Source organism: Micromys minutus (assembly GCF_963924665.1).
Source record: "Micromys minutus genome assembly, chromosome: 1".
NCBI classification, from domain to species: domain Eukaryota; kingdom Metazoa; phylum Chordata; class Mammalia; order Rodentia; family Muridae; genus Micromys; species Micromys minutus.
In genome coordinates, this window is record NC_137969.1 from 251,422,179 (window position 1) to 251,444,747 (window position 22,569).

Here is a 22,569-nt window from a genome sequence, read left to right on the forward strand (position 1 = left end):
GGAATCAGCCCGATTTGGGGGTGTACGCTAAGCATTACCACACAGGACCCCATTTTCACTAATAAAGTACTTTTCCTAGGGGGGCACAGTAGCGTCTATGTTCACGTTACACTGTGGGTTGCTCGGTACCCCCTTAACGGGCAGAAATGAATCCCTGGAAAAAGGCAGGAATAGCGCAAGGTTTCTGGTGCACAGGTTGTATCCGCGGTAAAGCCCGGGACTCAAAATCAAGGTCCTTTTGACTCAAAGATGCCGAATTTCCCGTTATCAAGATAGTCCCTCAGAATCGGGGTACCCTGTGTGTGTGGGGGTGACAGCCTCGAGCTAGAATTTGGGAATCAATGATTTTTATCTGGGATTTTCATTTTCCCGTGCAATTAGGAAAAAACAACGCACTCTTTTCCTAAGCCCGAGCCTCTGACTGATGTTCTAAAAAACCCAGGCAAGCCTTCTGCCAGTCCCCAGTCCCCCGGTACTCGTCTGCCTGAGGACTATCACCATTTGGGGTTATTTCCCCCCAGATTTTGTGTACAAATTGCGCTTCTACCCACAATTAGGGCTCATGTAGGGAAAAATCATAAGCGACCACAGGGTGTTGGTCATGGCGGCCAGGGGCACTGCGGCAGATTTTTTTTCCCTTCGTTCTTTGCTGCAGTCTGGGTGCGGCTACAGCAATTTGTCATAGAATCTGGGGGGCTCATTTTTCCGGCCAATCATTTTTAGAGAAATGAGCGCATTGCAGCAGAATGCGCTGACGTCAAAGACCACCCCTTCTGCGCCTTTATATAAACCCCACCCAGCCAGCCCCTAGCGCAGAAGGCGAAGAGCTGAGATAGAGCTCGCCTCGGCTCTGCTGGCCTTGGCTGCAGCTCTTCCAGAGACCCGGGGCGCCCACGGGAGAATCCCTAACCTGGTGAGTGGTTGGCCATCCTTTGCCTAAAAGGATGTGCAAAAATGAAGACGACATCTCCTTCTGGCTTCGGCTCCGTCCTACTGGATATGCCGAAAGACCAGGGCTGGGGACCTTCTCCCTCTTACTTAGCCTGGTCCCCAGCGCCCTACACAAAATTCTGTTAGGAAAGGAATCCTCAGGCACATTTTCCTGGGGGTGGGGGGGTCCACCAGGGTTTTTTTTCTCCCTTAGTCTTGGAGAATGGGCAGCGTGGCAGAGACCCTTATTAAGAATAATCGCAATAATGAGCTATCCCTCCTCAAATCCAGTGTAATTTGGTTTCGGGGGTCTAAAAAACGTGATTTTGGCGGTTCAAAGCCACCTTTAGATTCCCGTTAACGGTGGGAGACATGGCGACGAGGCATCCTGCAAGCCCCATAAAATAGGGAGGGGAGGTACCTGAAAAGAGCGGTCTTGAGCCGTCTTTTTTCCCCCTTAGCCGTTAGCCAGGTTCTCGGTGGATCGTGGGCGTGAGACTTAGAGGTTCATATTCGCCAGCGATTCCAAATCCAGATACTCGGGTTTAGTGTAGACCTGAATTAAGGCAAAATATAGGGGAAAAAAAATGTAACCGTTACTATCCGTTTCCCTGACGCAGCCACTTTAACTGCGGAAAGAGGTGGTGTCAAAGGCAAATCTGCCCGGAGACCCCCAGATCACATAGGGAAGGCTGCAGTTGACGCTAGGGGCAAGAAATCGGGAGGGGGGGTGCGCACAGGCAGAATAGATGTGGGAGGTGGTCTTGGGTAGATAAAAAACCCCACGTCCTTGCGTCTCATAGAAAGGAAAAGAGAAATGCAGAAAAGGGGGTGTGTGGAGGGGGGGTGATCTGCGTGCTGCGAATTAGGAATTTGGAGGCAGGGTTCTTTTCTGCATTGCGCAGGATGGCTGCGCTAAGATTCTGACGTGTTGAAGATTTTTGGTAAATCACCTTTTGCCGTTTCCTTTGTCCCTGTCAAGCCCCCCCCCACCAGCCGCCCCCTCCTCATCCTGGGCTGGCTGGTGGGGGGGGGGGGGGGGCGCCAAAGGGCTGCTACGTGGCAGGTTCTGGAAGGTTCTATAGATGACCGCAAGAGGGCGCTGGCGGCACTGCGGAATTTTGGGGGGCGGGGTGGGGAGGGAAGAGGAGGTGGCCTTTGTTCTCCTGCAGGAGGGGGTCGAGCGCGAGAAGGGGCTGCGGGACCACGGGTTCATTTACCTAAGGGGAAATGTTAGTGGATACATGGATTCATTGAGGTGTGCTTGCAGGGACTTACATAGGTCAGAGATGGCGTCATCTGCAGTGGCTTAATGATTTAGGGTGTCATGGACGCAGATTAATTTTTTTTTTTTAGTGATTTTTGTTTTCTGGGGTCCTAGAAAGGAGTGGCTTTTTGAGGAGGAACGATCGCAAAAAATGTTAATTAGGCGTCATCCCTTGGGGTCTTCAGAGCTGATGTGGCGAAGGGGGGGGGGGTGCGCGCGCAAGGTTTTAGGAAGAAGGGTGCTGTTATTGGGGAGGGGAGGCAGGGTGGTCTGCCTTTATTTTGTCATAGGGCTGAAGACCCCCAAAATGAGTGTGTTGCGTATTAGGAACTGAGTCTTTACATTTTAATTATGCTTAATTGGTTTTACTAATGGTGGGAGGCGGCGTCCTGCTTTTACTTCTCAGAAGCAGAATTGTGGTCTGGGGGCAACCCCTTACTGCAGGGTCTCTTTAGTGTCGTCGTGGCTTTGGTGCAAGGCGGCTCCTAGATGTATGTGTGTGTGCTGCGTCATGTCTGGCTAGTGGTATCTTGGAGAGGCGAGGGGGGTGCATAGCGACCCTTAAAGATGGCTGGTCTGGGCTATGCCTCCCCCCCCCTCAAGCCTGAAACCTGTTGGGCACCCTCCCCCTCCCCTACGTCAGCCTAGCTCTAGCAGCTGGGCCATGGCGCCTGCGGGGGTGCCTCAGGTGGTTGGGCTATTGGAGTCTTGGTGCAGGACGCGCGCCCCCTAGTGGTCTTTATGTGTAAATGGTTCTTGGCCTGCTAGACTGGCGCTAGAGTTGCGCATGCGCACACAGCTAACACTTGTGACCTGTCAATCAATTCATCTGTACCCCTCCCATTGCTGTCCTCCCCTCCCATTTCTCCTCCTCTTTCTCCTCCCCTTTCTACTTTCCCTCCTCCCCCTCCCATTTTTTTTCTCCCTCCTTCCCCCTCCCATTTCTTCTTCCTCCTCCCCCTCCCACTTCATCTCTCCCTCCTCCCCCTCCCACTTCATCTCTCCCTCTTTCCCCTCCCACTTCTCTCCTATCTCCCCCCTCCCAGTTTTCCTCTCCCTCCTCCCCCTCCTCCCACTTTCCCTCCTCCCTGCTTCCTCCTTTATCCCCCCGCCCCTACCCATTTCCCTCATTCCTCTTACCCCTCCCTTCTCTTCCTCCCCTCCACCCCATCCCTGCTGCTCCTCCCTAATCCCTCCCACCCCTCCCTCTTTCCCTCCAAGTCTTCCCCTCCCTTCTCTTCTCTTTCACTGGCCCCCTCCCTCTGTATGCTGTTCTTCTGCTGGCCGTTAGAGGTCATCAAGGTGGTTTTTAACAACCCCCTCCCATATCATAGGAACTCTCTTCAGGGATGACATCATCGGCTTACACCAGTCTTCCAGGACCACCTTCTGGATGCCACGGCTGCTGCTCGAGTACCTACTGTGCGCCTCTGCCTACTGGTACCACAGCCACACCCTCAAGTTACTTGCATGTTATTTGGCCTGTGGATTTCTCCTTACTATTTCTCATTCATCACCCCCAGACTCATTAGCCATTAAAGACAACTCAGAATGTTAAATAATTAGCTGTAATTGTAATTAGTTGTAATTAATTAGCTTAAATTGTAATTAATACCTATATCTGGGTACTTAATAAATTCTCTAACCTTTGGTTATTTGTAGAGCCAAGGAGCATGGGTTCCAGGAATCCACTAGCCTTCAGAGCAACTTCTTGTGGACCCCCTGGGATCAGGACAACGAGGGACAAGCGACAAAGAGGATCATCAGAGTCCAGATAGTCTCTCTGGGGTTCAAACTTTGAACCAGTGCCCTAGTGAGGGGGCACTGGCCATGACCCTTGACCTTTGCTCTGCTTGTGTCTTGAGTCTGAGCCCTTCCCTGTACATCTGTGTTTGTGTTCATTGGCTAGTGGACTGGAGTGCTTCCCTCCCCTGGGGTGGTCATCCCTTGTGACTGACCATGTTGTCCTAACAATGTCCTGAGCAGAAGGGTCCCTTTGGGAACCTCTCAGGAGGGGAACCTGGGCAGGGGGGGGACCAGCATCTTGCTGGCAACTCTGTGGGTGGGGATGGGTGGGGTGCTTCCTTCTGGAATGAGCATGTGGCTGACCCCCAAAAGCATGTCCCTTCCCCCTCCACCCACCTTCTTGGAGATGTCCCCGTCCATACCCCTGGGGTAATGGGGACATTAGGAGCAACCCCCTAGGGTTGTTGTGAGAATTAAATGAGCTGCATCAGCCTGAGGCAGGGCTGGGCAGATAGCTCAGCACATGTTTGTTGAAAGGTTTGCAGGTGGATCTAGCCCCCAACTCACGGTCTCATGTGTCTCATCTATTGTACTGCAGACTCCTGTAGCCCCTATGCCCAGGGCTCTGCTTTCACCAGGTAGGGGCTCCTAAAGACAACAGGCCATCCAGGAGACCTGGAGTAAGGGCATGAGTAATGTGTGTGGCCATTTCCAGAGCACTTTCTATGTAATATGATCATGTTATTCCTATGTAATTTGTGTGTGTCAAGGGGGTAGCCTCCTGTCTAGAGAGGGGTGAATTGGCATTGATTTGTTTCATGATTTCTAAAAAGGTAGGTGGGAAAGAGAACTGGGAGCCCCGGCCTCACTTGTGAGGTTGACCTTAAATTCACACTGAGGACAATGGACTCTTTTACCAAATTGGGTAAGAGGGGGGGGGGTCAAAGCTGGACATGGGTGCCATTGTGGTGACCCCTGATGGTCCAGTCCCCTGTCCTCCACCTAAAATAATCAAACATTTCACAATGGGAAATCCTCGCTTCCCAAGGGTGGTCTTGGGGAGCTGCTGGGGGTGGTGGGGGGTGGCCCAAGTGTGGTAACATGTGCTGACTTCACCTCTTAGTAACGGTGTGACCTCAAACAAGTCATTTAGTTTCCAAGTTTCAGTTCCTTTCACACCTAAATAGGCATTAAAAAATAAAAAAAAGAAAAGAAAAAAAGAAAAAGTGGGGGTGGGGGGAGGTGGGGGTGGGGGGTGGGAGGAAACCAGTTTATCTACTACCCCACAGAGTACTTCTGAAGACCAAAACGATGTAACTCACAAGAAAGTGCCTTGTAAATCGCCCTAAAATTGATTGCAAAAATACACACTAGCCAACGAGGCCGTCTCTACTGCCCACCTACCAGCCCTAGTCTCTCAGAACAGTGAGCACCCAGTAGGTGCTGGGTATATTTGTGCTCAATCAATAATTTCCAGAATTAAAACAAAAAAATTCATTCAACAAACATTTTCTGAGACGCTGACCATGAGCCCGGTGCACCAGGCTATGGCTGAGGCACAAAGATTATGAGAACAGTCTCTTTTGGAGGCTAATTAGGACCCCCATTTTCACCAGCGCTTTCTTTGGTGGCCTTTTAAACCAACCAGTTTTGTCCAGACAAGACAAAAACCAAAAAAAAAAAAAAAAAAAAAAAATCCCACCCAACTGGGTTCCTTTAGGGAAGCCCGTCTTGGTGTGGACAATAGTGTCCAGGCCTCTGAAAGGAGCTGATTGGATTATGAAGCAAATGGAGACGGAAGGAGAACATAGGCGCAGACAAATGCAGTGGGCGGAGACCCACTCGAGTTAATTCAGGCTAATTGGAGGGTCCCATTGGGTCTTGCAGAGTGGCCAGGGGCTCTCACTGTTGCCTGCTCCATCAGCACTGTTCTGTGCACGTGGAGACTGGAGCTACCCTGGTCCCTCTCTTGGAACTGTCCATTCATTTGATGCTCACAACTCCCTGTCCTGGTCCAGGGCCGGCCTGCCATCACACAGGGAAGCAGAGGTTGCCAAGTGGTTTCTCGGATGGGGCCCCCACATAGTGGTTAGCCTCACGGCCTCTTCAGTTTTAGAAGCAGTGAGCATCTACCTGTTTCCAGCCTGCACCTCCACTTCAGTTCCTCTCTGGACTCCTGACTCCACTGCCCTCACCTGGAGTCCCGCCTCCCCCTGTCTTCCTTCCTTGCCACTCCAGTGTCTGTCTTTCCTTCACAGCCCGGCTTCTCGAGGCCTGTCTACACTCGCTGCTTCCCTTCCTCACCTCCAATTTCCCCTCCAACCCACTGCTTCCTGACTCGCTCTTCTCCATCGAACGGCTCTCGCTCAGGTAAAGATTTTCTGTAGCTTGACCCTTGGCACGATTCCAGCCAGGCTGGACACAAGGACACAATGCATCTCCATTCCTCCTGCTCCATGGCTTCATGGCTCTGGCTTCCTTCTATTTCCACATTACTGGCTTCATGGACACGACTCTTTTCACTTTCCCTGGGAACTTAGATCTCAGCTTCCCAAACCTGCCTCATGCCCACCAGGGCTGCCTAGAGCACCCTGGGGTTGGTGGTCTGGGTTAGGGTTCTAGGAAAACCCCTTAAAGCTGGGACCATGGTGTAGGTCAGCTCTTCCAAGCTACTTTAGCTAAAAACAGGGTTAAGGGTCTTCACCTGGAAGGCCAGGTGAACTCCATCAGGTAAGACACAGACCCCTTAGCTGAGGGACTGGAAGGGAAACCAACTAGGTATTCCTGAGCAAATACAATTGAGTTTTCTCAAAGCTAGGTTCCCACAGAGAAGACCAAAGAGCAGGGGTGGGAGGGGAGCTTGGAGGAGGGGGATGAGCATTAAAGAGAGCAAAGGCAAGGAAAGGGGATTTAGAAAATGCTTAGACCTACCCCAACCTCATCTAGCAAAAGCTTTCCTCCTAGGTTAGCCTGGGCTTAGGGGAGAAAAAACAGAAGGAAGCTTTTAAGTTGATTACCCAGTGACACATCCCAGGATGCCTATCACATAGCCCCATTGAAGGGTTTTAAGTTCCTCTCCCAAGGTTTAACCTCTGCACTGCTTGCTTTTTCCCAAATGCCTTCTGGTGATTAAGTCCTGATGGTACAGGAAAGGGTCTCAAGGAATGACCAGGTCACAGGACAGAGCCACTCCTGCCTCCCCCCCCCCCCAGCTGTTTTTTTTCCCTCTTTTTGGTCTAGTTTTATTCTACTTTTAGCCCTTTCTTCTTAATGAACACAGGGCTAATCTTGGGCCTTGTGGAAGGAAGAGGCTGCAGCGTTAAGGAGGTAGCTGCTGGGCTCCAGTGTTATCTCGTCCTCTGCTGAGGACAAACACTAATTTTCATAATGAGAGCTAAGCTGGTGGCTGAGGGGTCCTGGGGGTGGGGTCTTGGTTCTTAAGCCACACTTTCATGTCAGTGTTGTAGATTTCCCTCCTCATTGAAGCCTAGGCCCCTGTCCCAGTGAAAGACCCATTGAATGGAGTGGCAAGTTGAAGGTAGGTCTGAATGAAGGAACTATAAGAGGTCCATGCTGCCACGGTCATTCCCTGTCACCCTGACTCTTGCCAAGTCCCCACCCCATTTCCTCAGTGGGTCCACTATAGCACCATGGGTCCAAATTACACCACCACCCTGTGCTGGACTTGAAGGTGGGGTGCTAGGAGAGAGCGGAGGCAGCCTAGGAGAGAAGTGAAGCCCAAGGCTCCCCGCCCACAGTGCAGTCAGTTGTAGAGACTTCCGCTGTCTGCAGGGTCCCTTGTCTCAAACATCTATCAATATTTATATTGAAATAATAGGTTCCTGAAACCACTTCTGATGTCCGGGACTATTTCAAAAGCTAGGGAACGTGCAGAGGGCCTTTGTTCAGTACTTCACAGTCCTAGGTTATCAAGTCTCCAAACTTAGCAGCCTTGAGCAAATTCAAACAAGACAGACCCCCCCCCCCAACCCAGCCCTCCACCCCTTCTGCTACCAACTCAGTCCTTGATGTTCTGGAAGGCAGGAAGCCTGTAAGTAGGATTCCTGGTAACTGCTTCCTGGAGCACAGTTTGCTTTACACCCCCTACTTCACTTCCTGGGACTTTCAAGGGTGCTTCTGTGCATCAGTGGCTATAAAAGCCCCCCCCCCTTTAAGTATAGGCATACAGGTTGGCTTCAGAGTAGTTGGCCCACAGACCTAAAGCATTCTGGGTACTGAACATCTATGGGATCAATCAGGACACTGGGAAGCTATGAAGATGAGGCTAAGGAGGGGGAGGGAGGAGGCAGGAAAAGCACCAGCCCCAATTCTTCTGAGAACAACTGTTTTTCTGCCTTTACTGCCCATTCCCCTCCTCCATTCTCTGTCTCAGCCTTCCTCTGTTTGTCTCCCTCCCTCTCCCATTTGGATCTGGTTCCTTTGGGGTGCCCCTAGGCCACCCCTTCCTCTTCTGGGTGTCCCAGCACCAACCCGGTAAATAGTGGGGCTCAGTAAGAGTATGTGGGATGATGTATGGTGGGACAGGTGGACGAATGGATGGGCTCAACCGCCACATCTGAGCAGCTAGGGGTCCAGGGGGGTTGGGGGCTCAAGGGACTTAGGATAGAGTCTCAGCCCCCTTTGAGGGGTTCTATGGTTTCGCCCTGCATTCGTCCGCGCGTTTACTCTGTCATCCACAGTTGATCCTAACTGAGCGTGCCCATGGTCCTGGCCCTGGGCTTGGCACCTGCCACCTAGCTTGTCCCTTGATGGCCTCTGCTTCCCAGGGAGGGCAAGCTGGGGGGTTGTCTGGGAGCCAGAGCAGTGATCTCTGGCTCCATAGAGGGCATTCAGAGGGCATGGGGTGGGCCTGGTTTGCCTGCCCTGCCTTCATGCAGACCTGCCCACCCCCAGGGCCTTGCCCCCCTCTCTGCCTCCCTCCCCATTCATGGCTGAGTATGGGCTACTGGCCCTGCAGCTTAGGGCTGAGGCAAACGCAAAAGGAACAGCTGTGATGTGCCTGTCCTGGCCACACAGGTCTCCCTCTTGAGATTGATGGATGGATGGGGGTCTGAGGCTTTTGGACCCTTTCCACAGTTTGTTCCTCCCCCTGGGACTCAGTCCAGCCTTTTTTTCCCCAATTAGGGCTGGGGACTGTGTCCCATGCCAGGAGCCTTCAGAGAGCATGTGCAGGCCCCGCCTCTGCCTGGCTGCCCACCTGCTCTTCTCTACCTGCTGGCTCCCCCCTGCTTCTACAGTGCCCGGGTTCATCACCCACTTGGCATTCTGCTTGCATAGCCTTTTTCCATGGTGTCTCCCTAACACCTACCCGTGCTTCAGTGTCCCTGGGCTCATCCCACTCCAACCTCTCCCCCAGGTTTCAGCCACCCCTACCTCTGCTTTCAAGTCTGGCTTCCCCTGCTAAGCCCTGAGTGGCTAACCTGGTCCACCTGTTGCCCCTAGCCTTGCCACCAGGTCCCCATCCCATTGTGCCCCCTCTCCACCTCCCCTCCACCTCCCCAAACTCACCTCAGTTGCCAACAGCCTCCTGGTGCCTGTTGGGACAGTCCCTTGCTGGTTCTTTATCTCCTGTGGGCCTAGTTTCCAGGGGCTGAGTGACCAGGGTCTTAAAACAGGTTTATGACTTTGGCTTGCTGGCCCTGGAGACCCCGTCGTCTTCGTCGAACTCAAAGTCGTCGCCCTTCCCTGGTGGGTGTTAACACTTGCCACCACAGTGTCCTTGAGAGTCCATGGCTCCGCCCTCCTAGGCCCCTTGCTGACCATTTGGTGTTGTTTTGGGGGCTACTATCCAGGCCTGTCGCGTCTTCCTGCGCCATTTCCTGTTGTGCTCAGGTCCCACGAGCTGCCCATCTCCACAGAAGAGCAGGTGAGGCCGCTGCGTGTCTTCATGCGTGTGAGTACAGGTGGCTTTTCTTTCTTTCACGGTGTTTGCTTTGTAGGAATTCTAATTTTTTGCCTTTTCTCCAAGCTGGCATTGCCCACCGGCCTTGCCGGCTGAAGAAGAGAGGTCTGAGGACCTCAGGACGCCCAGCGCGAGGACCCCAGGACGCCCAGCGTGAGGACCCCAGGACGCCCAGCGCGAGGACCCCAGGACGCCCAGCGCGAGGACCCCAGGACGCCCAGCGCGAGGACCCCAGGACGCCCAGCGCGAGGACCCCAGGACGCCCAGCGCGAGGACCCCACATCCTTACGTTGCAACGCTCCTGGATTAGGGTGAGTCTCTTGCGCCGACAAACACAACTTTGTTAGAATTCACTGACACCACATCTTCATTCGAGAAGTACACGGGGAGGGTGCAGCTTCTCACGCTAACCATGGAACCTGGACGCCTGGACGCCTGGATGCTGCCTGGAGCTGAGACTTGCCACGAGACAGCACGTGCGGAAGTTCATCCTGGTCCCTGGCTAGCAGGGACCAGAGACGGTAAGTGGGGATAGGTCACATGCAGTTTACACTCCTGAAAATGGCCACAGAAAAAACACAGTAGGCACACAGTCAACCTGACTATGTTCATGCTGTGAATATGCACAGGCCCTTGGCCTTGTCCTATTCAGAAATGTGGACAAAGGTCTCCATCCACCCTTAGTGGGGAGACATTTCTTTCCACCAGCCGTGGCAATGCTGTTTTCTCCGAGAATTTCAGCCTCACACACATGGGACATTGACAGTGTCTTCTAATGAAATGGTGGTTTTGAGCAAAGTTGTCTTTTCCTAACCCCTGACATTGCTTTGAGACAGGAATGATGAAGAAAGAAAGCATGGAAGACTTCATGTGTTCACTTGTTTTTGAACCACAAAGAGTGGTTCACTTACTCAAGACCATAAACTATTGAAGGCTTGTGTGTATGTGTATGAGTGTTTGGGGGGGGGGGTAGGACCCGGCTTTACACAAAGGGATGAAGGGTCAGGTGAGTAGGACAGTTGTCAAGGTGGCTTAGAGAGGAGGGTCCTCCGGTTTTGCCTCACTTGGGGTGGCATGAGACATTGGGGCACTTTGTCTGGGTCCAGGTTGGCTTAGTTGCTATCTTTTGGTCACCTTGAACCCCATGTCCTTGCCTCAATATTCCTCCTAACATGTCCTCCTAGTTGGGGGCCTTACCTTTTCCATGGTATCTCTGTTTTGGATGGCTTCTATAATATTCTCTCACTAAACAAGATTCATAAATGACTCCTCTATTGCTCCACCCTCCCCCCCAAAGTGGAAATGGGGTGGGATCCTATTATTAAACAAACCCCAATTCACAAAGGGGCAGAGCACCCAGGCCTGGCCTTTGCCTGCCTGCTTTCCTTCTCTAGAGGGCCCAGCAGGCTGTAGCAAGGAGGGAGTGTGTGCCTAGGGCATCAAGAAGGCTCTGTCTTATGACATTTACTCCGTAGCTGGCATTTACTGAGCAACCTGCAAACACAGTGATGTGGCTGGCGAGGAGGCTGGGAGGAAGCTTTGCTCAGGGCAGGATACTAGCTCCCAGGGGCTTCAAATTCTGAGCTTAGACAAAGCCACTGGGTAGGTAGTCTGAGCTGACCAAGGGCTTGCAGCTCTAAGCTTGTTCACTGGGGACCTCCCAGAACTTGACTAGCTAGTTTAGACTGAGCTAGGTTAGGCTAGGTGAGGCCGAACAGACCCAAGCATGAGACTAATGTGCCCACTTATCTCAGAATATTCCCACACTCTACAGCCAGCCCCACCTACCCACCCAGGGTTCAAGAGCAGGCTTTACATAAGGGTGCATTCTGATTGATGTTTCGGGGATTGTGGAAGCTAAATCCTATCTAGATACATCTGTGGTAGATTTCGTGTGATATTAGGTTTAAAATCAAGGAAGGATATACTAGGTTCTTAATTAATATACAATCTACTAGCCTCTTGGATTAGAGTCTCAGGAACTGCCGAGATGCCGGTACTGCTGAGAACCAAAAGAAATGATGGCTTTCTGGAAAATTCTTTTTGATGCTTTGGACAGTCCCCAAGTCATAAAGGGTGGAAATGAGACCCAGATTTCCAAGAAAGCAGGCATAGGGTGACCTTGTCACCTGGTGGGAAGATGAGAGGTGGTCTTTGCTCATTTGCTGTGGTAATAGGAGGCACTTAGCTCCTCAGAGTCCTTTCTAACTTAGTGCTTCACGAGGAGGGCAGGCTGTGGGGAAAGATAGCGGTTTCTTGGCATGCCTGTTCATCTGCCTCGGGGGGGGGGCAGGAAAGGGACGGCAGAGCTGAGGTTACTTGTTGGAGGAGGCTGCCTTTGCTTCTACATTCCTTCCTTCCAGCTGCTGGCTCCAGTTTCAGGGCCCCTGATTTGTGTGATTCAAACCCCAAATGTATTCGAAAGTACATTTCTCTAAATGATGTCAAAACCTGGCAAGACTTTGGGGCAGCAGGACACATATGTTTCTTATTTGTTCATTTACATGAAGTAACTTATATCTTTTTTTTTTTATGAGCAATCTGACTTTTTAGAATGAAAAAAAAAAGTTCTATCCATCTTTTAATGAGCTGGTTAATCAAGAGTAGGGGTGTCACACCAAGGGGGTGTGGAGGGAGGTAAATTAAGGCCCTCAAAGGTTACTGAGCAGTGGACAGTGAAGGACACTGAGGAAGCTATACTGGAGGAATTGGGTGGGAGCCCTTTTTTCTCTAGAGACTGGAATTTTTAGCAGGATGTGAAGGAGTCCCAAGAGCTACCCTCTTTTCTGCCGTGAGCCCATCCCTTTCAGACAAAAGCAGGAGAAAAGTAAGGTTTAGGCTGCCATCCCTAGTTAGAGAAGATGGGAATTTCTAAGAGAAATTCTGAGTGGGAAGAGTTAAAGAAAAGGGGTCTCTGAAGGAGAGAGAGGCACTGGGTGGGTGGGTGGTTACCTCTGAGTAAACCCTGGCTGTTCATGGACACCTCAGACTCTCTAGGTTTCGGTGGGGAAAGGGGTGTTTCAGGGTGAGGTTGCCTTTGTAGCATGGACCAATTAGGCTTGTAGAGTTAGGGATACTTGAGGTAGGTATTACGAGCCTCTGACTGTATTTTCTTCTGGGCACCTAGAAACCCAGAAATGCGGTTACAGAGCCAAACAACATTAGGAGAGGGGTCCTAGGCCTCCTCTTTGATTTGAATGTCCCATGTGTTTTGGAATTGTCTGGCTCCGGGGCCATTGTCTGCGGCCTGCCTCTTCCTTTGGGAATCTGGTGGCTTTAGCTGGGCTTCTCAAGGGGTATTGTCCAATTGTCCAATGTTTGTTTTCTCTTCATCCCCAAGTGGAGGGTGTGTGTGTGTATGTGTGTGTGTGTGTGTGTGTGTGTGTGTATGTGTGTGTGTGTGTGTGTGTGTGTGTGTAGGGCAGGTGTCAGGTGACAGAGGCCAGTAGCCCCCACCCCTCCAACTCAAGCAGGATGTGTGTGGGAGAGGAATTAATTAAGGCGAGAACAGGGGTGGAGGGTAGTCTTGACTTTCTTAATTGCTCTCTCTAGTTTCTTTGGGCTTAAGTGAAAATTGCAGATGGTGAGGTCTTCCCTCCCCTAGCCTGGGAGTGGGGCCCCAGAGCCTGTCTCTCCACCACCTTGAGTTGCCCTTCTCTTCTCTCAGTGAATAGGGTCTTTGGCTAGGGCTTAAGGAGGAGACTCTTAGCCTGGGAGCTGGGAGGCTGCAGCAGCTGGAAACAAAGGAATGTGGGGGAGCCCTGTGGAGCACAGCCACCTGGGGATAATTGGGAGAGCTAGGCTCGATGAGTTTCCCAGGTCCTGTGAATGGCCCCTGTCAATGGAAGGTGCCCTTTCTTCAGATGAAAGGAAGAAAACCTCAATTACCTACTCTACATGGTGTGTGTGTGTTCCCAGGGTGCTGTATGAGGCCCCTGGCTCTCTCTCTCTCTCTCTCTCTCTCTCTCTCTCTCTCTCTCTCTCTCTCTCTCTCTCTCTCTCTCTCTGTGTGTGTGTGTGTGTGTGTGTGTGTGTTGCACCTAGGAACAGACCCATGTAGTCACCCACCCACTGTCTGACTCTGAGGGCCCTTGAGCTTGTCCTTCCCAGCCCTAGGTTTGTGGAACTCTCTTGGGTTAGAGCGACAGGATTAACTATAGGCGAGGATGTGATCACATTGGGCCTGAAGCCCAAAAGATGCTTTAGAGACAGAATGGGGCCAAGGGATAGTTCAGAATGGAAAGTTGGGGAAAGAGAATTGTGGAAGGGCCAAAGAGTGAGCACATGTCTTTTCTGGCCACCAGGGAGCACAGCTGTGTGCCTCCCCCCACCCCTTCCAGCACGTTCTCTAGGTCATCCTATATATGGGTAAGCAGCCAGTTCCTCCAAGGTTAAGAAACTGGGGGAGGGGGGCCGTGAAATTGAGTTGGGGTGTGGTGGGTATGTATGGTTAGGGACACAGAGCAGAAGCAGAGTGACCACCCCACTGCCAGGGTTTGTCCCTAGACTGGCCCAAGGCAAAATCTTCCGCTAGGAGTCCTGATTCTCAGCTATGCTCAGAGTCTTTGTGATTGACCATTTTCTGAGCCTCAGTTTCTCTGTCTGTAAAATGAGACCAGAATCTAACTGTACCCATTCTGTAATAAGATACAGTTCCTGTTTAACCAGAGAAGGACATGCAGAAGCCCATGACTGGCCACCATTAGCTTCCTGCTAGACCACCCCATTGCTCCTTAGAAACAGTGGTCAGTGATCAGAGCTCAGAATGGGTATTTGGATCCAGGATTGGCAGCTGTCTGGAGCTGCCTTTCAGTGTCTGAACCCAGCCCTTTGTCAGTCAGCCCTGCCTCCACCTCTGCCTTCAGCCCTCAGGGTCATTCTTTCTCCATCCCGAAGATGAAGAGTACAGGCCTTTGGAGTTTGAGTCTGTAAATGCTGGGTTTTTGGTACACTAGACTCCTCTTGCTCCCTGCTTTAGATGTGAGGGGGCTGGAGATTTCAGATGGTCAGTGTGTCAGCCGAGCTGGTTGCAGCCCTGGGTGAGTGCTGCTGGTTATAGGTTCCTGAGTGACAAGCGTGGTCAGGTCGCGGGGGGGGGGGGGTAGGCTCAGAGACCAGCTAGTTTCTCACTGACAGCTTTTAGAAAGAAATCATAGGTCTTTGTGGAGGCTTTTGCTGCCCCATGTGCTGTGGAGAATTATAGGGAATTATCCAACCATCCCACAGGCCAGAATGGGAAACCCTTTTTGGGCCAGAGAGCATCCCCTTGTGTAATGAAACTAGACCCATGACTTCCTGCCAGGAGGATGTGCCCCAGGGGTGCTGTCCTGAATGGTCATTCTGCACCCTTTGGTCAAGAGGCATTTGGCATCATCCTTGTTGGCATCCTGGCCCACTCAGGGAAGAACTTCTAGCTGAAGCCACCAAGGTAGCAACTTGTAAAAAAGCAAGCGGTACCCACCCGCCTCCACCCCTTTGTGTACTCATCTCTCGGTCTGTCTCTGGGCCTCAGCACGGTAATCAGGAGCTCACAGACCTTTTCTGTCAGTCTGTGCCCGTCATTACCGTGGTGGACTGCAGCTTTTGTTTTGTGACCTTGGTTGCTACAATACCTACGAGCTGAAATGAGGAATCAAAAAATTGCCAGCTTCAATTAGACTGGCAGGCTGTGTTCCCAAGGCTGCTTCAGCCTCTCTATCCATTAAGGGTAAACATGTACCAAATAGGTCCTAATTCTCTCTAATTGCCCACTCCTGCAGCAAAGAGGTGAAATTCCAGGAAGAGGCATATATAAACATCCTCTGTAACCCGACCAACGAAAATTAGAGGTCTGATGGGGGCCCGGTGCAGAGAAGGGGACATGGTTTCAAAAGATGTCCCAATTACCGCTCCCATTTTCATAAATGGGCCCGTAATGTCCAGGGCCTGGGTCTCAACAAAGGTACAGGAAATGAGCTCTGTAAGAAGCTTACTTTTGTCAGGGGAACTTGCAAGAGGGTAGTATTTTCTCAACAGGTAGGAAGTGGGGAAGGCTGACCATTTGTGGAACTGCAGACTCTTACTTCTTGAAATCAACATTTTAGTAAAAATAGTCCTTTGACGTTTTTCCTCTGTTTGGAACATCAGGGAGATATTTGTACCCCAAACAAGATCATTTAAGTCCGGTATGCCTCCGGAAGAGGGAAACTTTTAAAAAAATTATCTCGAGGTGCAGTTAGAATGTTCTAATCCTGTTGAGCCGCGGGGGCCGCACTTTCTGTGCCCACCCTCATTTTATATGTGTATCCTGAGCTCAGGGCAAGCATTTACAAGGTCTTCCATCAAACCTTTGTCACAGTGGTTCCTGAGGACTCTATAAAATCTTGTTTTTTCCTTTTGGCTTCAGTGAGTCATCTCTGTAGCTTTTCTGACATTTGTTAAGATTCCAGCCCCGCACTGCGTTATCAATACATCATGCAGACCTGGAGCTGGTACACGCAGTTTTTAAACCAAGGCACGACTTTGCCAGGGTTACGTGCTAGCACAGCAGCAGCCCGGGGTCTGCATGCTGAGTTCATTAAGGACAGTCAGGCACACCGAGGGTCCACAGGGGCCTGGAGGAGAGGCAGGAAAAAACCCAGATGCCCTGGCTGCTTCTGATTACCTCTCTGCCATTAAAAGCAAAATAGAGGAAAGCAGAAATGGGAGAGAGAAGGCCCCAGCTCAGGTTCCCGCAAGAAAACAGCAGCGTCTTTGGTCTTGCTGTGTGTTCTTGGTCTGGAGTCTCGTTGTCACGTAGGGACTGGGGTTATGATGAGTAGCCACCCCAGCCTTCAGGAATCATGGGGAGAGGGGTACTCAGTATGCAGTTAGGTAGCCAGTATACTGTTATTCAGTATGCTGTTAGATGATCAGTAGTGCTTGGCTCCCCCAAAGCTTCTGCTTGTCCTGTGAACACAGTTTTCGGACACACATTCGAGTAGTTTTGGGAGTGGGTTTGGAGATCACAGGCCAGAGAAGGGATTTAGAGGAGGCTTGGAAATATAAGATGTGTCCTCACTGTGCCCTGGCAGGGTTTGGGGTACCTCAGCTGGAGAGCCACGTGGGAATGGAGGGTATAGGTGGGGAAACCTGTCTGTGGAGGTTGAAGGATAGGGTAGAGAGTCCTTGGAGAGCCAGCAGGGCCTGATCTGGCAGCCTGCACTAGGTATTTACCAGGTCTCGAGGTTGTGTGCATCCCAGTGTGTGACATCCTACAATCCATCACACTTAAGTCCCTGCATTGTCTATCTCTCAGTAATGCCCCTTACACCCACTCAGCCCCCTGGGCCTCCCATTTCCCTGCATCTCACTTAAAGACAGTCCCCAAGGGAGTTTAGAGCTAACCTGCTCTCATGCTGCTCTCATCCTGACCACCCACTTCTAGACATGCCCGACTTCCCTTTCCCACACAATCTGACCTTTACCAAATGCTAATAACACATTTTGAAAATCAGCTCACTTAAAACATGTTTTCCGACCAGGCATTGTGTTTTTGTTTTTGTTTTTCTCAAGCAGTTTGAGTTTGTAGAAAAACCAAGGCAGCAAATATGGGGATCGGGGTGTAGCTTCATTGGCAGAATGTTTGCCCAGCAGGTAAGAAGCCTTTGGGTTCAGGCCCTAGCACCAGATACAACTATGTGCAATTGGTAAGGTAAAGGCAGCACTTGGGAGGTAAAGGCAGGAGGGCCAGAAGTTCAGTTTCATTCTTTATGACCGCAGATTTGAGGCCAGTCGGGGTTCTTATTTCAAAAATAAAACTAAAGTAAGAAAATATGCAGAATTACTCCTGCCCCTTCATTCGAAGGTTGTGTCTACATAGTGCATTTCTTGTCTTGTCATGGTGCTGCCGTAGAACTCTGCTGACCTGGGGATGGAATAGAGTCTGTACCCGGAGTCTGGCTCTATGGGCCTCAGTCATTGTCTAGTGATACGAGCATTTATCTTGCACCTCACAGCTTCCCCTCATGTCTGAGGTAAACCCTGGACTTGGAAAGACTTGGTGGGCTGCTGTTCTGTTGGGTCTGTTACACTCCTGTCACATGCTTAGTGTAGAGGTGGCTGCATGGGTCCCATGGGGGTCACCTGTCATTGTGTGTGTGCGCGTGTGTATGCAAATGAGTGTGTGCAATGGTTGTTTAAGACACAGCCCACTGAAAACCCTCTGGTCTTAGCATAGCCCACATCCTGGAATCCTGGCTTCTGTTGTGTAGCCCTCTGCCCAGCTTGGCCCATGTTGACTTGCAGGCCCACTGACTTGTCCCCTGGGCACAACCTGTTCCCTATCTTCAGGGTGTTCTCAGGGGCTCTGTCTCCCAGGGAGTGGGCTGCTCACATAGGTATCGGTTTGCATTTTCTAGGTACAGTGGTTCTAAACTTTGCTTTTCACTTAGTAGCCCTTAGTCTACCTCTCAGGTTAGTACCAAGGCTACCCTCATACGTGGCTTGTAGGGGCAGCATGGAGTGAATTGGGTTGAACAGAGATAGTTGTCTCCATGGATTTCAAATTTGTTGGATGCGAGAGAGTGCCTGCTGTAAGCCATCCTTGTGACCTGCATAGGTGCTTTAAGCCATCTTGGCGACCTTCTTTGCCAGCCCCCTCCCTGTACTTTCTTTCCTGGGTGGGATGCTATCCTGTGACTGCAAGCTTTCTGATTTTTAGCCAAAGTCATCGTCGTCTGGAATTCTTCGTGGGACCCTGGACACACGGACATGGACACCTGCCCCCCCCCCAGGAACTTCCAACTGTAAATCGTAAGTGGGCAGAGTACAGTGAGGATATGTGTACTGGCTGATTGGGTGGGGCTTCCACCAAAACTTTATCCTGTCAGGCGAGCTTCAGCCGGTGCAGATGGAGGCAGGGGGTTGGGGGGGGGTGGCCCAGTGAGCCAAGTGGAGGGCTGACCTGGTGCTTGTGTTGTAAGATGGGAGCCTCCGTCCGCCTAGTGTTGTCTCTGTCTCAAAAGAATTCTATAGGCAGCTTCAAGTGTGGGACCCCAAAAGAATTTCTTCTTTTTAACTCTTCCAAATGAATGGGCCTTTCATTGCGGACTCTCCCTCTGGCTCTTGTACTGACTAGGATTGGAAGCGCCCTTGTGAGCTGGGGCCTTCAAAGGGCTGAGGAGAAAATGCAGGCCGAGAGACCAGCTTCTCAAATAGGCTTCAAGCCTCCATGACCTGAGCTCACCCCCTGGAAATGTCTGGAAAACATAATGGGCAGGTTTTCTGTCTTCAAAGTTTCCGTCGAAACCTCTTCAAGTTCCTTATTGTTTAGGACTGGGACACTTGGGGATGGTAATGGGGACTTTCTTTTGTATCTGTCTTGAAAGGCCAAAATATTTTTATATTGCTGTAGACAAAGCCACCTATTTACAAATGAACTCTGTTCCGTCGTTTCCCACCAGGAAGACCGGACTGTGTTTGTGTCTCTATGTATTCTGGGGTCTTGAAACAGGTTTCTCATGGGGATGGCCATTCACTAGGGCCCAGAGGGGCAGAAGGGGAAGTGTCTACCCCGCCAAGGGGGTCTGGGATAGGAGGGGGGCTAGTCTCAGATTTGCTCCTTGTATAGGGTAAACCCTGGGAGAGTCTGGTGTTAAAAGAACACAAGCTGCGTTTGCCCCACATCTGCCATTTGTGTGTGTTTCTGGGCTTTGGGTTTGCACACTTTGGTGGGTAACATGGTGGGAGGAAGTAAGAAGGGCCAAGAGGGCACGGGTGCTCTGGTTTTCATGTTGGGAGGCTGTTTCATGTTTAGCTGCGGGAGTAAAGGGAGCAAAACAAACAAGGCACAGAAGTGAAGGGACTGAGCCCTGGTGGGGGCACATCAGCCTGCCTCATTGGTACCCAGGCTATTTGTATACAAATCAATAAAATGCGGAGCTGATAGGTATAGGGAGGGCCACGTACAAACCAGTATAGGGCCAACATAAACCTAGGGAATTTTTTAATTCAAGACAGAATCCATAAGAACAGAAGGAAGGGGAAGAGGAACTGTCTAAGCCAGCTCTGAGATTTTCAGGGCTCTTTCATATAAGCAGATAAATGAGGATGGGATCAGAGAGAGAAGGAAGCAGGGAAGGGAGAAAATCAACACCAAGGTGCTTAAAATGTACAAGGGGGTGTGAGCATGTAAGGAGAACCCGGTTAGGTTAGTATTGGGGTGCCAGTAGATGGTTAATCCTATTTGAGCACCTCAGCTCCAAGGAGATGAGACACAGCAAGAAATTGAGGATGCATAGAAGACTGTAACAAGACAGAGAGGCGGTCTTGGGGGGGGGGCAAAAAGACGAGCTTTAGGGGAGGGTTAAGCTAGGTTTCACAATCTGAACACTTAATCCTACCAACAGAGGAAAGCTGGAAGAAAGGACGGGAGATGTGAAAGGCACAGAGGAGAGAAAGCAAGAGGGAGTGTGGGGACCGTGGAGGGATGTTTGCAGGTGACCCGATTCACCAGTATGTGCAGCTGAGAAAAGCAGCCAGTGACAAAAGGGAAGAAGGAAAGTAATAATACCCTCACAAATAGGTAGATGGATGTAGCTAGAGGACAGAGCCCTGCTAGGGACAGGACAAGAGGCTGTGTCAGCAGACTGGTTAATTCCCATCTGTGCTTCTAAGATGGACAATGATCCACCCGACCAAGAGACCTTTCAGGCATCAATATGTTAGGGAGGGCTTCAATGGGGCAGTGGAGGGGAGGCCATTAATAGCAGATTATGATGTATCCAATTAGGTGCACCTGCCCTCTGGAAGTGCAGAAACCAGTATTGAAATGGAAAGAAAGACTGAATGGAAGCCAGAGGGTATGAATGAATGGATGAGAAAAAAGATTTGCATTCACTCTTAGGGGGAAAGGGTAGTGCAGAGCCCCGGGGTCATCTGATCTCCAGGAGAATAAAGGGGCGAGGGAGTGATAGAAAGTAACAATAAGATGGGGGGGAATGAAAAGAAGTGCAGAAGATAATAAGTGGGAACAATTAAGTCTAAGAGAGGGGGCTTGTTTAACACAAGCCATCCATATTAATTCTGAATTGAGGCCCTGGGATGGGCCGGAGCTCAGAGGTAAAGCCTAGCCCGTGCCAAGTTCTGGGTTCCATCTCCGCCTTGCAAGACAAACGCAGGAAGCAAAATTAGAGCCCAGAGCTTGTAAATGTTGTTGTGGATGGTACTGGGACAAAGAGTTAGATGAGCTTGGGAGATAGAGAAGAGGGAAGAGGTCGGGAAGGTTTCGATGGACGCAAAAGGAAGCAGCAGTTCTCAGATAAGTGTTGTAAATATGACAGATACATAGCTGTTGGGTGTGCCGAGCAGATACGTGGAGACTCGCCTGTCAAAGAGCAAATATAGAAAAGAAACAAGTTTAGGAGGGGGCCACACAAGGATGAATGAGAAGTGACTTAATCTCTGTGGCACTCGAGCCACGTAAGGGATAAAATAATGGACAAAGGAGATAAAGGAAGACACAGGCCATACCAAAAAGGGGCAGGACAGACAGACGGCGAAAAGGTTGAGGACATAATGAGTATAAACGGAGATGTATGCCTGAGAGGGCCATATAGGGATGAGAGAGAGAAGAACAAGAATTAATTCAAAACTGGGCTCCTGAGATTGCTAAATATCTCCTGAACCCAAGCACCAGCACAGGGGGTTAAATAACAAAAGGGCTCCAGGCAGACCCGTGTGGAGAAGGCTTGGGACCCTCAGATCATGCTTAATCTAAATCTCTGCACCTGAGGTCCATAAATAAGAGAATAAATATTGCAATAAAGGAGTGACAGAAAGGATGAGTGAGCACACATGATGGAATTAGAAATGGAATGGCCAGAGCATCCAGGAAGGAGTGGCCCAGGGGACTTTCTGCTCATCTCATTCTGGGCACCTGATGTCCCTTCTTGAGAAGATGCAGGGAGAAGAGGGGAAGGGCAAGAGAGAAAATGAAAGAGGGGAGGGAATGAGAAAGTAGCAAAGAGAGGAAGGGATTCATGGCTGCCTGGGAAAAGGGACATCCATGAGGATTAATAAGGAGGTTCTCATTAATCCTAAAGATCGATGAGGTAATCCAGACCCAAGTTCTTACAGGGAGGGAGAAAGGAGAGAAATAATAAAAAAAAAAAGAGAGTGAGAGAGACGAAAAAAGGAGAGAAAGATAATAAAACAAGCAACATGATAAATGGGTAATTAAGAGAGGCTGTCTGGACAGAAATAGTAATGAGTTCCCATGCATAGCCCTTAAATAGATAAATACATTATACCTTTCAAAGAATGTGTGAAAAATCGAAGAACACCGTGGCCCACAAACAAGGCTGCACCTTCCAGTGCTGTAATAAAAGACGTGCAGCGGAGGGCCATAAATAATAGTAAATACTTAAATGTAAAAGGTGACCAGACAGAGGGAGCAGATTGCAAGCCCAGATACATGAGGGAGGCGATGTTTGGTTTGCATGTGTAATACAATTATGTTCACAGGAAATTAATAGATTAAAAAAAATTTAAACTAAGACGGAGGAAAGTCAAGGAAGGGAAGGGAGATCTGAGACGTGGGGCAGAGATGGGGGTGGGCTCAGCATGTCCTTTTCTATTCTGCACACTGGGCTTATAAAAGTGAGGTTGTCAGGGCAGGAGGAGAGAGCTGATGTCTGGGGTGGGGGTGAGGGGGAGGGCGGCAGAAGGAATTAAAAACTACATA

General features: G+C 50.5%; 1 protein-coding gene across 7 annotated transcripts in view; it reads left to right on the forward strand.

Moving 5' to 3' along the window:
- Nucleotides 1-818: 818 nt before the first annotated feature.
- LOC308427687 (uncharacterized protein) overlaps nucleotides 819-22,569 on the forward strand; it is a 31,232-nt gene continuing 9,481 nt past the window's right edge. Inside the window, exons 1-8 of one of the 7 annotated variants that reach the window (XM_080925863.1) lie at nucleotides 819-913; nucleotides 3,532-3,637; nucleotides 3,860-4,581; nucleotides 6,202-6,313; nucleotides 9,757-9,830; nucleotides 9,933-10,177; nucleotides 18,547-18,638; nucleotides 18,964-19,254. In XM_080925863.1, the coding sequence (XP_080781989.1) occupies nucleotides 4,467-4,581; nucleotides 6,202-6,313; nucleotides 9,757-9,830; nucleotides 9,933-10,177; nucleotides 18,547-18,638; nucleotides 18,964-19,060 (735 nt within the window). In that variant the 5' untranslated portion in view covers nucleotides 819-913; nucleotides 3,532-3,637; nucleotides 3,860-4,466 and the 3' untranslated portion in view covers nucleotides 19,061-19,254. Of the gene's footprint in view, nucleotides 914-3,531; nucleotides 3,638-3,859; nucleotides 4,582-6,201; nucleotides 9,653-9,756; nucleotides 9,831-9,932; nucleotides 10,178-18,546; nucleotides 18,639-18,963; nucleotides 19,255-22,569 lie in introns of those variants that run through there. The other 6 variants (XR_013975267.1, XM_080925865.1, XM_080925866.1 and 3 more) reach the window with 6 other exon arrangements.